At 38.5% G+C, this 15,601-nt stretch overlaps 3 protein-coding genes across 7 annotated transcripts; 2 read left to right on the top strand and 1 right to left on the bottom strand.

Moving 5' to 3' along the window:
• The first annotated feature begins 158 nt into the window (after nt 1–158).
• On the top strand, nt 159–3,952 carry LOC103396065 (uncharacterized). The gene is made up of 6 exons (XM_008334015.3): nt 159–463; nt 1,106–1,282; nt 1,391–1,648; nt 2,466–2,564; nt 2,802–2,819; nt 3,205–3,952. Exons 1-6 carry the CDS (start codon nt 394–396, stop codon nt 3,288–3,290), a joined length of 708 nt encoding a protein of 235 aa, XP_008332237.1. The 5' UTR covers nt 159–393; the 3' UTR covers nt 3,291–3,952.
• Nucleotides 3,953–4,554: 602 nt separating this feature from the next.
• cdc20 (cell division cycle 20 homolog) lies at nt 4,555–8,044 on the top strand. The gene is made up of 11 exons (XM_008334014.3): nt 4,555–4,715; nt 5,027–5,238; nt 5,648–5,787; nt 5,936–6,032; nt 6,124–6,249; nt 6,358–6,554; nt 6,653–6,747; nt 6,843–7,080; nt 7,322–7,447; nt 7,543–7,660; nt 7,765–8,044. Exons 2-11 carry the CDS (start codon nt 5,049–5,051, stop codon nt 7,941–7,943), a joined length of 1,506 nt encoding a protein of 501 aa, XP_008332236.1. The 5' UTR covers nt 4,555–4,715; nt 5,027–5,048; the 3' UTR covers nt 7,944–8,044.
• A 991-nt stretch (nt 8,045–9,035) lies between these two features.
• Nucleotides 9,036–13,624, bottom strand: elovl1a (ELOVL fatty acid elongase 1a). Of its 5 annotated transcripts, XM_008334010.3 has the most exons (10): nt 13,263–13,624; nt 12,920–13,039; nt 12,622–12,775; nt 11,695–11,795; nt 10,806–10,996; nt 10,646–10,726; nt 10,506–10,562; nt 10,282–10,387; nt 9,963–10,102; nt 9,036–9,813 (listed from the first exon to the last, which is right to left on the bottom strand). In XM_008334010.3, exons 4-10 carry the CDS (start codon nt 11,753–11,755, stop codon nt 9,508–9,510), a joined length of 942 nt encoding a protein of 313 aa, XP_008332232.1. In that variant the 5' UTR covers nt 11,756–11,795; nt 12,622–12,775; nt 12,920–13,039; nt 13,263–13,624; the 3' UTR covers nt 9,036–9,507. The 5 variants fall into 5 exon arrangements, with proteins under 5 accessions (XP_008332232.1, XP_024908143.1, XP_008332231.1 ...); XM_025052375.1 differs by lacking the exons at nt 12,920–13,039; nt 13,263–13,624 and having other exon boundaries at nt 12,553–12,913; XM_008334009.3 differs by lacking the exons at nt 12,920–13,039; nt 13,263–13,624 and having other exon boundaries at nt 12,622–12,913.
• Nucleotides 13,625–15,601: the final 1,977 nt, after the last annotated feature.

Genomic DNA, 15,601 nt, shown 5'->3' with positions numbered 1-15,601 from the left:
TGTGTTGGATGGACCAAGGTGTTTGCTTTGTTAAAAAATAAATAAATCGATTGCCCCGATACATTGTATTTTAAAATTCACTTCCTGTAAAACCCCCATCATGAGACCAAAACCGTTCAAACGCGACTAGTTCAACCTTGTTCTTCTATGTAAACAGAAGGAGGGGTGGGGTTATTTAAAAGACCGGAATACAGTACGACCAAAGCAAAAGCGGCTGCAGCACTAACGATAGAAAGAGCTGGTGTGACAGTGCATTACCACAGGTGTTTGTTAAATTTAAAAAACTCTGCTACTTCCCACGTGCGTGCAAATTCTGTAGCTGCTGCTTTTAAATCACCCACGGCGGCGGTGTCGAGGGAACGGCGGTGTTCTGAGCTGAAAGCAGAAAGAAAAATGCATTTTCCTGTTATTCTGCTGCTCGTGTGCAGCTACGGATTATCTCAAGCTGCCCCCGCTCCAGTGGGTAAGAACTCTGCGTTATTCGATTTCAAATTTGCCAAAGAAAAGAAAACACGGAAGCAGACAATTTAAACTAACTAATAGTGAGCAACGCAGTTATGTTTAGATGGATGGTTGTGTCTACTTTGCACTAACAAACGACCGGTTGGCAGAAACACCGATACAGATTCAAGAAATAACCGTTTAGTTTATTTGTTTTTCTTGTGGAGGGCGTATGCCACTCTATGATAAGTCGCTGCCTTGGGTGCATGTCCTGGATGTCTCCGCAAACATCATCATCATTGTCATCCATAATAAAATTAAAATGTGAAATACTGATATATAACTTAGTGCAAAAGAATATTTTCTTCAGTAGTTGCCCTATCAAAAACAGAGCCTGGGCCCATTTATAGTCATTTTTATGCATTTTCAACCTTTTTGAAAGAGGTTGAAATGGTGGTCAAATGAACTAAACTTATTTGCCTATTTTATTTATGCATTATTAATTATTTATTTACCTACTACCTATTTTACACCCAACTTTAAGCTGAGGTGAGTGAAACTAGGACGATGTTTAAGAACACGTACACTCGGTTGTTTTCCAAAGGGCAGCGCTAACATCTTAAATCTTGAAGATGTACCTAATGTTTTGTTTGTCTTTCTTCAGATACCGTCATAGTTCAGGTCCAGAGGTGGAGAGTGCCTGGTGCTCAGTGGGTGGAGGAGCAGGTTCTTGTCAATGGAGTCGCTCTGACTGATACAAGCCAAGAGTTGAAAAGTATAATCAAAAGCATTTCAGCTGACCCCCACATTCCAAGTGTTATCAACAGTACTTCAGTGGCTAGTAAGACAGTTGTCATGTGATAACAATGACAATACACTCAATAACCTGATTTAACATATTGCGTATTGGCAAAAGCCTCTTGTTAATTGCTTTGTTCTCACTCCTCAGAGAATCACTCTCTTCTCCGTTCTCGCGAGTGCATACAGGAGGGGTCTCTGCTGATCTGGAAGGATTGCATTTTTTGTGAGGGCACAGTCTGTCTCACACTGGACCACACCGACACATGGATGGCTCACATGCCGGGCGGCCTGGCTCTCAAGGCCTTGTGGGATCAGGAGGTGCAACGCACAAGGGCAGAAAGGCAGCGTCTTCAGGAGGGATGTGCCAAGCTAATGAGAGAGTTGAGCCTTTCAGAGGAACACACAGGTATATATTGTAAATCACTTAACATTTGTTAAAGCAAGTGATAAATATTGCGAAAAGCTTCCGGTGAAACTCATCGCAGGCTGTGCACCAATGATGTTTGAATTTTAAGCCAAGTGTGTTGTCAACATTATGTCACCATCATTTCCTGACCTCTCGATCACACACAGTTTGTTTTGATCAAGAGGCCACACCTCACATCCTTCCTGCATTGATGGTGAAGGGATTTAAATGTTATTTAAACCCCAGTCCAAATAACAAAATATATTCACTTTATTTATAATTCACTATAATTATTTATATTAAGATGTAGTCCTTATCAAATAAAAGCAGATATAATGGGATAATGGGATGTGTAGTACTGCTCTATTTTGTATTTTGCTCTCTGTTGTATTATTGTAAACTATATATTGTATTACTGCTCTATTGTAAAAATGTAAGGGTTTTTTGAGGGACAGTCATTCTGGAACTGAAAGTAAAAAACCTTCGCTTGTTTATTGTGGTTAGCTGCATTTCCATCATGTTAGTACATATTTATTTCATACTACTCACAAAGCAATATTAAGTCAAGTATTCACTTTTCTGGTAGTATTATGTGTTTTATCTTCATACATTTGTTAGCCTGTAGTTTCAGTGTGGCAGACCTGTAAACTTAAAAAAGTCTCGCTAGGCGTCTAATGGGTGCGGATTTTGGCAGCAGCTGGAGGCATTTAACACATGAAACAATGCCCCAACCATAACGTTAATACTGGACATAACCATGATTTGTTTTACAGTAAACAGTTACATAACCAGTCACATGTTTATAATGCTTTCTCAGCCTCAGAGGTTCCCTTGCCTAAAGTTCTGATCCCAGTCCTGGCTCTCTTGGCATTTATTGGTCTGATCGTTACCAGCCTCCTGCTGTCCAAAAACTGGGGTAAGTAACCAGGAAATGCCCATTTGGAAGTAGATCAATAATGTCCTCTGTATTTAAAGATAAAGAATTAAAAAATACATGAAATTTTGAGCACTTACTCATTTACTTCAGATTATTTTGCATAATGCAGAGCATTTCCACTGCCTTAAAAACTAATCACATGACTATTGGGGCATGAGGGTTGATTCTCGCGCAGTGGAATGATGTCATGTGTTTTGTTTTTCTCCCTCTGCCTAGGTTTGAGGCACCCTGGAGGTAAGAACACATCCAGTTGTTTATTTTTAGTCACTGTACACTCCTGTGTAAAGTGACACACATAATCACATTTTCATAGCAACATTATAATAATTTAGTAGATGACTAAAAGAAGTTTGCTATTTTAAAATTATATTTAACTCAAACTTTATAGATAGCAGCAAAGAGAAATATACAGACCTATTTCTACCACTAAAGTTTAGAATGGAAGAGTTACGCCCCTGTTTTAGATCCTATCCTTGGCTTTGATTAACATATAGTAGCTTTGATTCAGATGGTATAAAATAAATAATTTTATTTTCATCGTGTTCAGTGATGATAGCTAAGGACAGCCAAAACAAGGGCACCATAACTAACAACTGTTGTTACATTTTTATTTTGTCAGGTGTCGTCGGCTCAGTAATCCATTACCCTAAGGACATGGCGGAAAAGGTTCCAGAGAGAAAAGGAAATGGATACTGCACCCTGTAACCCTGCTTTCTCACCTTGTGTTTTAAATGTCTGAACTTAGCTTTATTCAGACAGCGTGCAAAACAGTCAAATAATTTGCCTTATTGTATTTTTTAAACATCAATGTAAAAAGGTACAAATCAACTACTAATTAAAAAAGTCTGATGGTTTTAGAATGTGAAAGTCATTAGAATTATTTGGCAACACGTGACACACAGTCTCAAAGTAAACTCCAAGTCGTTTGATTGAAAACATAAATTCAATTTGATCATCAAGTATTAATAGGATGAGTAAAAAAAAAAGAATAAATCTGATTTTAGGAAAATCTGATCCGCCTTCACTGTAAACCGCAGCCTTTGTGTTTGTTTTCTGGTTTAAAATCTGGTTTTAAAGCTTTTGTTTGTTGTGCTGTAAAAATGTTGTCACTCCATGAATTAAACCTTTGCAATGATGCAGCATCAGCTGTCTGCTGTAATGAACCAGTCCCAATTTGAATGCACTTTAACATGACTGTATCATGCTTTACACCAATGTACAAGCTACTTTTTGTTACACTGTACTATTTTATTCTAGAGATATTGAAATGTCATGTAATCCTTTCCAAAGACATTGTATGGCTATGCAAATATCTGTGTGATTGAATATTTTTGCATAAATAAACTGTATGCTGTTGTGGTTCTGAACATGTATGTATTTGTATTTTTATTCTAATACAATGCAGACATTCCAGTACATGCAATCATGTGACTGTGCTCATATCTACTGTTTCAGTTATCCTTAACTTATTCTCCTATAGAATACGGCAGTGATGCAGGCAACAATAAATACAAGTACAATTTATTCTTAATAAGATGTGAGCAGTCTGTCTCAGCTGCAGAGATAATCCTTGCGTTCAACCACAGAATGTACTGTATGTTAGGCTTGTGAGCTGGATGGACGGTATATTCTGAAATGTATGTGCTGCCGTTTTGTTAGTAGCTGAATTTAATCTTTGAGTTAACAGATGCTCAGTCAACATAATTAACCTGGTAGCTTGTAGCGGAGCGGTTAAAAGGATCACACGTAAGGAGTGACGGTACGAATCCTTCTCCCTGGAAAGCTCCTGACGCCGCAAATTTAACACACAATCTAGAATGTTTATAGAACGTTTTTGTTTATGAATAAATATTATTCTTCATATAATAATTATTATTGGTCTGTTTGCCCAGTAGATGGCGGTAACGTTTTTAATTATAGAAAAAATCAACCGTTGACTTCACCGGAAGTCCCTCCCCTTTTTCCTCATGACCCATACTTCCTCGCAGCACAGAGCGAGAGTTACTTAAACGAACCAATCACAGAAGAGCGCCGGGACATTTAAACTGCGTCTCTTGATGTTTTACAAAATTCAAACGTTACGATTCAGTACTCGGAAACGCTGAGGTTCTTTGACGTTTTCTGAAAGAGGTAAATAACTTTCTTTTTCAAATAACAACGATACCACTAGGACTCGTCTACGTTACCCCCCATGCATTAGTCGATGAAAATGTGGTTGATTATGTAGTTAATGTTAATAATCAAAAACGTTGCCCAGGCAATGTTAACACAGTTGGGTGATATCCTTGTTGCATTTTCATTTTGTTTCTTTTTTAAATAATAACTTGCTGTTGTCTACATCTAAATTAGATTAAAACTGACAATGATGTCAAACTAGTCCGTGTGGTGGACTAAATGCATTCATTGTAAATGTTTTTTTTCCGTGTTGTTTGTTGCCTTAGATCCTTTGAAACCAAACGTACGATGACGCAGTTTGGCTTCGATAATGACATTCAAAGTATCCTCAAGCTGGACATGCCCATTACAAACGCTCCCATGGCTAGGTGGCAGAGGAAAGCCAACTCCTCGAGCTCCGCAGCACTGGGTGGTCTGTCGCCGGGCAAATCGACCAATGTGTCATTGAGCTCTTCAAAAACACCCAGCAAAACACCAGGTAGTGTTTGTTTGTAGTCATGAAATATGACATATCTAAAGACTAGTATATTTTCTTTCTATTTTCTATCCTTAAAGATATGTACTTGCATTTTTGCCCTGTGGTTTATATTAAACTAGCCTCAGTTTTTTTAAAACATTGCTCAAAAGAACAGCACATAATGACATCTAGTGAGTTTGCAAGCCAGTGAATATTGATCTGACAGTGAGCTACTGTGAAAAAATACAAAGCTAATTCCTGAGTAGTTCATGTTTTTTTGGAATCTGTTGTGTTTGCAGTTAGTGTTTTAATAGTTTATTTTCAAATTTAAAACAACAACAAAAGTCTGTGACAGGCTCTGTAGTTGCGTTTGTGGAATCTTCAGGTGGGTTACACTGCTGAAAATAATTGACTTGTTTAAAACTCATAGGAAAAAATAAAAAACAGACTCCCTCCAAGATGGTTGGTGACCGCTTCATTCCAACAAGGAACAGCAACCAAATGGATGTGGCAAGCTTCCTGCTCTCAAAGGAAAATGAACCAATGGATGCAAGCAATCCAGTACCATCAGTAAGTTGTTTTGTGTTTAGGTCTGTTTCCTTCCCATAATTACCCTTCAAAGTTGTACTCCTCTTGGTATCATCAGTCAGGTATTGAGTGAAACATGAGAATATTTTACTGATTGAGATTTTTGTTTTTCTTTTGGGGGAAAAAAAAGGAAAGCCAGAGGGCTTGGTCTGTGTCATTGAATGGATACAATATTGAAGATGCAAAAATCCTGCACTTGGGAGGAAAACCACTAAATGCACCAGAAGGTAACTATGTTCAAATACCCATGTTGGGCCTAATACAACATAGATGTTGCCTTTTATTCATTTAAGTGTTTGTGGCTTGGTTGATTTACAGGCTATCAAAACAATTTGAAAGTCCTCTACAGTCAAGTTGCTACACCCGCTTCAGTCAAGAAAACAAGATATATATCCTTAACTCCTGACAGAATCTTGGACGCTCCTGATCTTCGAAATGACTTCTGTATGTTTCCCATACATTTAAATGTAGCAATAATGATGCCTATCAGTAAATTATTTTACCAAAAAAGGCAGTTTGGCAGCTTGTGACCACCCATGTTCCCACCCACAGATCTGAATCTACTTGATTGGAGCAGTCGTAATGTCCTTGCTGTGGGGCTTCATAACAGTGTTTATTTGTGGGATGCCACTCAAGGAGACATCATTTTTCTCATGTCTATGGAGAGGGAGGAGGACTATATCTGTTCAGTGTCCTGGGCCAGTGATGGAAACTACCTGGCTGTTGGAACCAGTGACTGTAAAATACAGGTGAGCTATATATATATATATACACACACACACACACACACAGTCCCATAGGTAATGGATTTAAAATGAATCTGAACACATTTGTCATTTGTCTTAAGCTGTGGGATGTTGAAGCTCAAAAGCGTCTACGAAACATGGCCAGCCACACAACTAGAGTCGGTAGCCTGAGCTGGAATGCACATATTCTTTCCAGGTAATGAGACTTTTACTTCTATTTCAAAAGGTGTTTTTTTTTTTTTTTTTTTTGTCAATTGGATAATGACCCTTTGTCCCCTGTTTTCCGCACAGTGGCTCCAGGTCAGGCCACATTCACCATCACGATGTGAGGGTGGCAAACCATCACTTGTCAACACTCAATGGTCACTCCCAGGAAGTGTGTGGCCTGAAGTGGTCTCCCGATGGCCGCTACCTGGCCAGCGGGGGCAATGACAACCTAGTATATGTATGGCCCCGTGGGCAAGAGGGCAGTGTTAGCAATGACACCCAGTGGGTCAACTGCTGGAATGAACATCAAGGAGCGGTTAAGGTCAGTAGAATGACAGTTGTTAAACTTTGTCACGTATTTCTTTGTCTCTTCCCTTAGAAAGTAGCGGCGACTCAATATTGTGTGTTAGCATAGTTTTTATTTATTGACACAGAACATTTTCTTATTAAGCAACAGCCATAGCAGGGAGTAAAAACAAACTTTCACTTTTGAAGACACATGGGTCACATCAGGACTGCATTAGAGCTGTTGAACGTTGTGGGTCATCAATGTGTTATTTTAGGCCTTAGCCTGGTGTCCATGGCAGCCCAACATCCTGGCATCTGGAGGTGGCACCAGTGATCGTCACATACGTATCTGGAATGTTAACAGTGGTTCCTGCGTCACTTCTCTTGACACTCAGTCTCAGGTACAGCACACCTACTTTTGTTTTATTTTTGTTTGTTTTTTTTTTTCTTTGTTTTAATTAAGCTCATTAATGAACGATACATTTGTTCCCTTCAGATTTCATCACTGGTGTTTGCACCAAACTACAAGGAGCTGGTCTCAGGACATGGTTATTCTCACAACAATGTTGTCATCTGGAAATATCCATCCCTGAGCAAAGTTGCAGAGCTCAACAGTACGTTTAGTGACATTAGCTGGCCTACCATGACTGCGACTTGAATTTGACAAGTGCAAATGGACAAACCAGGTTCTGACATACATTTCTTTTTTTTTAATTAGGCCATCAAGACAGAGTTCTCAACCTGACAATGAGTCCAGACAACTGCTTTGTTGCGTCTGTAGCCGGAGATGAAACCATTCGCATGTGGAAGAGCTTTGAGATGGATCCTGTTAAGAAGAAGGCCAAAGAAAGGATGATGAAACCACTGAGCAGTGTCATCCACCAGCCCATCAGATGAAATGTTATTTTTTGTTAATCTATGTTTCTTTAAAGTTTTTAAGTCCATGTTGAATGAATTGTTTTTACAAACTACAATAAAGATTTCTAACCAGCCTTTTAGCTCCTTGTGGGTAGAGTAATCAGTTTTTGTTTATAATGATCTGCTGGTGTTGCTTCAAGATAGTATTTATGATCTTAAACATGTGTTGTAATCAGAATACTATTTATGTAACTGGTTTACTATAAATGGTTTTAATGCAGTGCTTTTGTCATGTCAGTGTATAGACTGTATAACATACAGTATCTGCTCCAAACCCTAGTTGTAATGATTCCCACATCCTGTGTTTGGGTTTCTGGCCTTTCCATAGCTGTGAACACACTATCAGGTCTTAGCAACAACTCCAGTTGAGAAAAGTCTACTACTTGGCACACATCTTGGCTATTGCACAAAGGGAACAAACACCACCAGGCGGGGTGTGAACCGATTGTTGTCCGACTGTTGTTTTTGTTTGCACTTCATACTGCCGTTTACAACAGTTGGATGCATTCAGTTGGTCTGACAAATCATTCGACTCATCAGGCGATATTCTTAGAGGTATACTTTGATTCTTTTAGCCATCAAAAATGTGAGTGTTACCATCTGTCAGCAAGTTGTCTTTTCAGAAAGTAAACGTGAAGAATAAAAACTAAGTTAAAAGTTGTGAAGTTAGCCTGTGCTTTTTTCTATGAACGAATTACTCTCTGTTAACTAATCTTTCGCTGTTAACGAATCCTTTGATGTGAACTAATCTTTCGCTGTGAACGAATCACTTCCTGTGAACTAATCTTTCGCTGTGAACTAATCTTTCGCTGAGAACTAATTTTTCACTATGAACAAATCACTCTCTGCAAACTAATCTTTCAATATGAACGAATCACTCTCTGTGAACTAATCTTTCGCTGTGAACTAATCTTTCGCCGTGAACTAATCTTTCACCGTGAACTAATCTTACAGAGTAACAATTTTCCACAATTCTTCATACTGAAAAACGTCGTTGTGGTATAACAGGTGTGGAATGTTTAGACATGTTGGCACACCACGACTGATCTCCAAATGAAACAGACCTTTATCTAAAATGTTTTTTTTATTTCAAATGATAAATAAATACATGGTAAATAAATGAATTATTTGATATTTCAACAAAAACCCTTGTTTTGGCACAAACTTTGGCACAGCTATTTACATTGTGCACTAGCCTTTGGTGGAAACAGTGTGATACTTGCCAGCTAAGAGGGTCATGCCAGCCAAACAGTGAGGGTCAAGCTTTTTTGTGGTTTAAGCCCGAGTTGAAAAACACTATTAGTGACTAATGTGAAACCAACTCATCACACAGTGAGTGCCACAGTTAATAGTTATTTAAAACGACTAACAAAGACAATGTCACACGCAGGTCATCGGCAAAACACAAAGGCATTCATATCCCAATGAGTGTACAAATATTTTCAAAACAGGACTGGGCTTATGTTAAAACGACAAGGTTTAGAAGTAGAATATTGGCCTGTTCTACTCCAATACACTACGGTGAGAGTCTCACTTGATCAACTCAGATCTCTTTTACTTTGCCCATCAGGACTTTGCCGTTGCTGTAGTGGGTTGCATGTCCGTTCTCCAGATGTTTGCCGTTGGCTACCACAGAGATGGAATCGTTCGTTGAACCGTTCATTTTTAGCTTTTTTGCTGAGGGAAGACGATTGCCTTTTATATATGCCTGTATCCAAAAGTTGGAGAAGAGGAGGAAGAAGAAGATGCCATACATCCAGACCATGTGGATCCACAGGGGGACCTGATAGTCACACTTCTCCATGAAGTAGTACTGGCTGATATGAATGGAAATCACCACAAACTGTGTCTGTAAAACAGGACAAAGGGCACCTTCTAAAGAAATAGCCTCAAAAATCATCCAAATGAATCCCCTTAGTCGTCTTTAATCATGACTGGTGTCAGTGTTCAGATGTAAAATGGAGGTTAACAAAATCACAGTATGAGATTTATACGTACAAGCTGGATGGCAGTCATGTATTTCTTCCACCACAGGTATTTCTGAAAGCGAGGTCCTGCAGCCGACAGACCGTAGTAAAAGTACATGATGACGTGGACCACGGCGTTCACTAAGGCATGGAAGGAGCCCATTCCTCCAGCTGGTGAAGAAACATACAGTAAGCCCCTCAAGCATTACCAAATTGTTCAATTTATACATGTTGAGAACAGCCGATTAATGATCAAATCTTTTTTTCATTTTTTGGTGAATCTAGCTAAGAAATCTTAGCTAGAAGATTGTTCAAAAGTTGTGAAAATTATGGTGTCGAGCATATCGCACCAGGAGTCAAGGTGATGCCCCACCACCATGACCAGGGCATGACCGAGTGATGGAACACGTGAAGAAATGTGATCTGACTTTGTTTCTTCCTCAGTACAAAGAAGACCTGCAAAAAAAAAAAAAAAAAAAATCCAGAGCTCAATCTAACATGCACATGAGGTACAACTTTAAAATGAAATATTTTAGGAATATAAATGAGATAAAGATAAAAGTAATACACTGACGGTATCAAGAAGTTCAATGTATTTTGAAAAATAAAACAGCCATGCAGCTTGAATCATCTGAAAATGAAAGATGAGAGAAGCTGTGAACTCAGAAGATTGAACATTCAAAGAAAATGACAACAAATCTTGCTCTGACTTACCCTGAGGGTCATAGGGCTGTTGGAGGTGTCAACGAGGTCACATCTCCATGTATAGGTGGTTCCCCATCCTGCCATTAAGAACTATCAAATACATGTTAACACTCAGGGTCAGAAAGTATCAAGCTGCTGTCATTTTTTTTTCTTTTCTCTTTTTTCATACCTCATACACTATGTAGGCATTTAATAACACCATGCTAAGGTTGTAGACAACCATGGGTTTCTTCAAGCTGAATGGTTTGCGATTGGCCATCAAGCGAGGCCCGACATAAACAGAGAAGAAGACATAAGCCAACAGGATGGTGGTCATCTCTACAGGACTCTTCATCAGAGGATAGTCTTTGACTCTGGCATCTGAGGGAAAAGATGAATCGGAGTTTAACTGTGTAGCTCTAAATAAAAACAGTTAAAAGGGCTTCTCAATCCCCCCTCTAGGGGGTGCTGGGTAGTTCAAGTTTAGGTTTCTAAGTTTGGTGCACTGGTGTATTTCTGTTTCTATTTTCAATCAGACACATCCAAGTCCACGTTTAGTCCAGCTGGTTACACTCCACAGGCTTGCTGCTTTTTTTTTTAAGGAAAATACGTTCAAGTATTATACGAGTAAAGAATGTAAGGGATCTACACATCAGCACATCTTCACTGTAAAATATTTGATCTGATTTGTAAACCTGAGCTGTTGCAGATACAATCTGCACATATGTTCAAAACTTGGATTTAGTCACACACACACACACACAAAACTCAAAAGAATTTGTCATGCAATCAATGTTTTCTCCACCAGGTATGTGTATGTTTTAGTTAGCCTTTAAACTACTTGGAACTATGTTCTTTTGACTAAAAATGCAGTGAATCACTGCATGGAAATTTGCAGTAAAAAGTGTTTTTACTTCAACCTCCTACACATAAATATCAGTGTTAATGTTTTTATTTAATAGTTATCTTCAAACAGTCTTTTCCTTAATATAAAGACTTGTTGCTTAACACACAAAGTTTGACAAAATCTATTCATTAAACGCCAAAACAATGGACAACATTTAGACAGAGAAACTTACCAGTTCTTGATTGTAGATTATTGTGTATTTTTAAAATGTTTGAATACATGTCTCGCAGCATGGTGACTACCAGGCTTTTCTTCTTATTCTTACGAAAACCCCTGAAAAAACACAAAAGAAGGCAAGTTGTTCAGAAAACACAAAATGAAAGAGTGAACTGGAAACAAGGTGAGCTGGCTGGATTGGTGACCAAGAGATCCCTCCACCTGCTCGCCCATTCACTGAACAAATAAGAAACAGCTGTACAGCCTCATCAAACCACTCTGTGTGCCATAAACACAGAGGCTTTTAAAATGACAAAAAGAAACACAGGCTGTAATCTGTAGGAGGAGAGTAGAAGATTAAAATCTCCTGACATTAAGCTCTGGTTTCATTCAAAGATAAAGGTCTGATTTTCTACAGTAAATTTCAAATAAATATTTATATATATTTAACAAAACATGACAGAAAAAAAGGGAGGATCTGGAAATGGTTGGTTTTTGTGCTGTCATTGTAAAAACAATAAATTGTTTCTCTTGCTGACTAACAGAGCAAGTCAAACAGGTGAGGCAGAGAACTCGGCCCATAAGGCCATGTTAGCTAAAATGTTGGCCTCAAGATTAAGGCAAAAAACTACATTTTCAGCCAAACAAATGTTTTCATGCGGTGGGATCAACAACTCTTGGCCCCAAATGAAATGAAGAAAAAAAAAGGAATATCTCAAAAATGTTCACCACCACCTCCACCATCCACCTACCACACACCACAAAGACGTGAACTCACAACTGAAATCCAAAGCAATTTTCACAGCATCAGAACAGATAAAAAGCATAACCAGCCAAACTTCCCAAACTAATTTAATATCTGCTGCTTCCACACCTGCTGCTACTGATACTGCTGCTACTGCTGTTACTGCTGCTGCTGCTTCATGTGAGGGAAGTGACTCACCTGCTGAGCACAAGTCCTCAGCACTCCCTCCTGCACAGCCAACCCTGAAGATCCCAGAGCAGATGAGCAGCACCACTTTGATTGATGTGTTGAAGGCAGGTAATCCAAAGAAGAGTGTCTCTCCACAAATGGTTGATTCAAAATCCAACAAGAGCTGAAAGGTGGAAAAAGGGACAGAAAACAAGAGGAGAGAAAGAAAAAGAGAGCGATAGGGGTGAGTAAAAGTAAGAGCCCCACTGTGATAACTATGATGGTAGATAACTCAACGCAATTTAAGTCTGAGGACTCTTTCACAGACCTTGCTGGTTTCAGGACCACACCCTGTTTCAATGCTAAGCTCCACCTATTCAACAGCACTTGGTCTGTTTGTGATTGGCCTGTCTCATCAATGGTAATGGAGGGGACGGGGTCACAGAGTCTGTCGATGTTCGAAGAAACCGACAATGATGTGAATGGTTCCATTGTTAGAAAGCAAAAGAGCAATTAATGCATAGGGACTTCTGAAAGGAGTAACAGCCACGGATATAGTGTGACAGAAAACAACACTAAAATGTTTTTTATTAAAAAAATGTTTACAATGCAGCCATCAAGGCATTCAGAGAGTATTTGGGCCAAAGGTAAAATCAGATACATCCACTAACCTTGTATGTCGCCCATCCCTTCCTGTTTAGTGGCACAGAAGCTGGTTCCTGTCCAGCAACCTGCTGGTTCTACCTGTTCTCCAGGCCCTAAAGGGTGTGAGGCCTGCATGATGCCTGATGTTTCCTCCTCAACACATTTGTTACTCTCAAACGTGGGCTGGAATGAAAAGAATCTCTGCGCGAGCGAGCCGGGGAAGAGGAGGAGGAGGAGGGGCAACATCACGCCAGTTTGTTTGGCAGAGAACACATGACACCTCTGTCATGAGGAGCACAAATTGCACCAATTTCAAAAATGCTAAACCTGACGTATCATGTGCCTGGCTTCTAATTCAATATGATCTTACATGTTTTTTGGGTCAGATTTTTTGCATTTATTGTTTAATCCTTACATTGTACATATGCTGTTTTATATTATTTAAAAATATTTTGGTCCAATTCCTTGGACATAAATCAAACTATGCCAAAAGGGACTAAGACAACATGGATTTTTGTCTGTTATTTTTATTGTTATTTATGTTTTTTTGTTTATGATTTTTTGTTAGAACTAAAACACTTAGTAATTTAATATTTCTTATATATATATATATATATATATATATATTCTGTTAAAGTAACAAGTCCAAAGAACAGAGAGGCAAAGTTTTGACTACGACGCCAGAGTTCAAGTAAAACAACGAAATAATTTGATCTTTATGGGACTGTCTGGAATTGTATTACTTAATTTATTTAAGAATACTGACATTATGTTATAAATAGGATTTTTTAAAATTTTATCTAAAATAATGTGGGGGTAAATATGAGGGAAGTTAGGTTATCAAAAATAAAATATGAAATTCTAAATAAAAATATAATATAAATAACTGGCTGCCATTTTGACAGTGACATCATTCATGGCTACCTGATGGCCACTTAAAGGTGTGGCAGTCCCTCTAGCCTGAAGTGACTATTCTTCAACAGCTGGCAGGTGAAACTGAACTTGTAAATACAGTATCAACAGCACACGAGTTTCACTGATCCTTTGACAGAGGAGAAGGAGGAAAATGCAATGGTTTGAAGGGTTTTAAACCTACAGAGAAGTTGCCTGGAAACATATATTTAAACACTACTGTATTTACAGTGTGCAGTCATTAACCATTGTGATAATCACATACTCTATCACCCAGAAGTAGTTAGCAGAGTAAGAAAGTCACAGGCCAATGGGCATAAACCAGCTCCAGAAAGACACAGACAAAAGGAATGACTCAGACCGATTACAATTTGCTTTCCAAACACTTTTTGTGTCTCTTAGTGCTAACTGGTGTAAGGTCTAAGAAATGCAACACACGAATTTTAACTGTGAATGTGAAAGATTGTGTCATTGAAGTCTCATTCCTATAACAGTAGTCCAAGTCTAGGGTCTTGTGGCTGTGTAACATTCAGTTCAGTCCAGAAAACCGGACCGACAGCAGAACAACATTACATTGTCTACGGTCAATATATTTAAACAAAGCAATGGTCAGTGCTCAAGACATACCTGAGGGTTTTACTTACTGTGTGACAGGGCAGATGCCTGTGGATGTGAAAAACCCCCAGACATGGCTGCTGCAAATTAACAAATGAATGGTGTCAGTCACTGAGGCTAAATGTTGAGATGAGACATGCAGGGCCACTCACGCTGTAGTTAAAATTCTAAAATTACGATTTCCACTAACCATGACATTTTGGACGTCTGCGTCACCTGGAATGAGACGCAACTAGATTCCATATGTGTTCAGTAATGATGAGTAAGTCATGCTAGAAAAACCATGAGGTAAGTGTTTCATAATGGATTCTAACAGAATTTAAATGAACCAGATATGCAGGTAAACAAGACAGATCACTGTGGTGCCTCCAACAGCTTTTAGAGGTTTTATCCTTATATATTTCAAGTATTGAACTGTGTACTATTTTATTTTATTAGAGGTTCTTTTTAACATTCAAAACTGACTAATTTATTCATTAGACACAAAAACTTTGATTGTGATCGAGTTACATGCATTGGTCTAGTTTTATCTTCTCACAAAATTGAAAGAACATTTTAAGAACATTTTCTTGATTTTAGTCCTCTGATTACCAAAAAGGTCATGACCTAGTGATGAAAACGTCCTACAGATTTCTACAAACAAAGGATTGTCTGATGGACTCTGATGGAGTGCGGTGAAGTGTTAATACTTTTCTGGAGGGTATATAAAATTAGTTCATATATATACATAAGAAAAAATGTATATATTTATATATGTATATATATTTATTTACTTATTCTTATGTATTTTTTTTTATCAACAAGTCCAAATGGCACAGTTGACTCACTGTTTCTCTCA

The sequence above is a fragment of the Cynoglossus semilaevis genome, chromosome 20, assembly GCF_000523025.1.
Source record: "Cynoglossus semilaevis isolate Cse_v1.0 chromosome 20, Cse_v1.0, whole genome shotgun sequence".
NCBI lineage: Eukaryota > Metazoa > Chordata > Actinopteri > Pleuronectiformes > Cynoglossidae > Cynoglossus > Cynoglossus semilaevis.
The sequence above is the reverse complement of the archived record's forward strand: the minus strand, read 5'-3'. Positions and strand labels throughout refer to the sequence as shown.

What these genes read in the sequence shown, in the direction of transcription:
- LOC103396065 (XM_008334015.3), top strand. Translation starts at nt 394, where the DNA reads ATGCATTTTCCTGTTATTCTGCTGCTCGTGTGCAGCTACGGATTATCT. An exon ending in CAACAGTACTTCAGTGGCTA is followed by an intron (nt 1,283 to 1,390) that starts GTAAGACAGTTG and finishes CTCACTCCTCAG; the next exon opens with AGAATCACTCTCTTCTCCGT. An exon ending in CCTTTCAGAGGAACACACAG is followed by an intron (nt 1,649 to 2,465) that starts GTATATATTGTA and finishes ATGCTTTCTCAG; the next exon opens with CCTCAGAGGTTCCCTTGCCT.
- cdc20 (XM_008334014.3), top strand. Translation starts at nt 5,049, where the DNA reads ATGACGCAGTTTGGCTTCGATAATGACATTCAAAGTATCCTCAAGCTG. An exon ending in CTCTTGACACTCAGTCTCAG is followed by an intron (nt 7,448 to 7,542) that starts GTACAGCACACC and finishes TGTTCCCTTCAG; the next exon opens with ATTTCATCACTGGTGTTTGC. An exon ending in CAAAGTTGCAGAGCTCAACA is followed by an intron (nt 7,661 to 7,764) that starts GTACGTTTAGTG and finishes TTTTTTAATTAG; the next exon opens with GCCATCAAGACAGAGTTCTC.
- elovl1a (XM_008334010.3), bottom strand. Translation starts at nt 11,755, where the DNA reads ATGCTGCGAGACATGTATTCAAACATTTTAAAAATACACAATAATCTA. An exon ending in GGGCATCACCTTGACTCCTG is followed by an intron (nt 10,103 to 10,281) that starts GTGCGATATGCT and finishes TTTCTTCACCAG; the next exon opens with CTGGAGGAATGGGCTCCTTC. An exon ending in ACATGACTGCCATCCAGCTT is followed by an intron (nt 9,814 to 9,962) that starts GTACGTATAAAT and finishes CCTGTTTTACAG; the next exon opens with ACACAGTTTGTGGTGATTTC.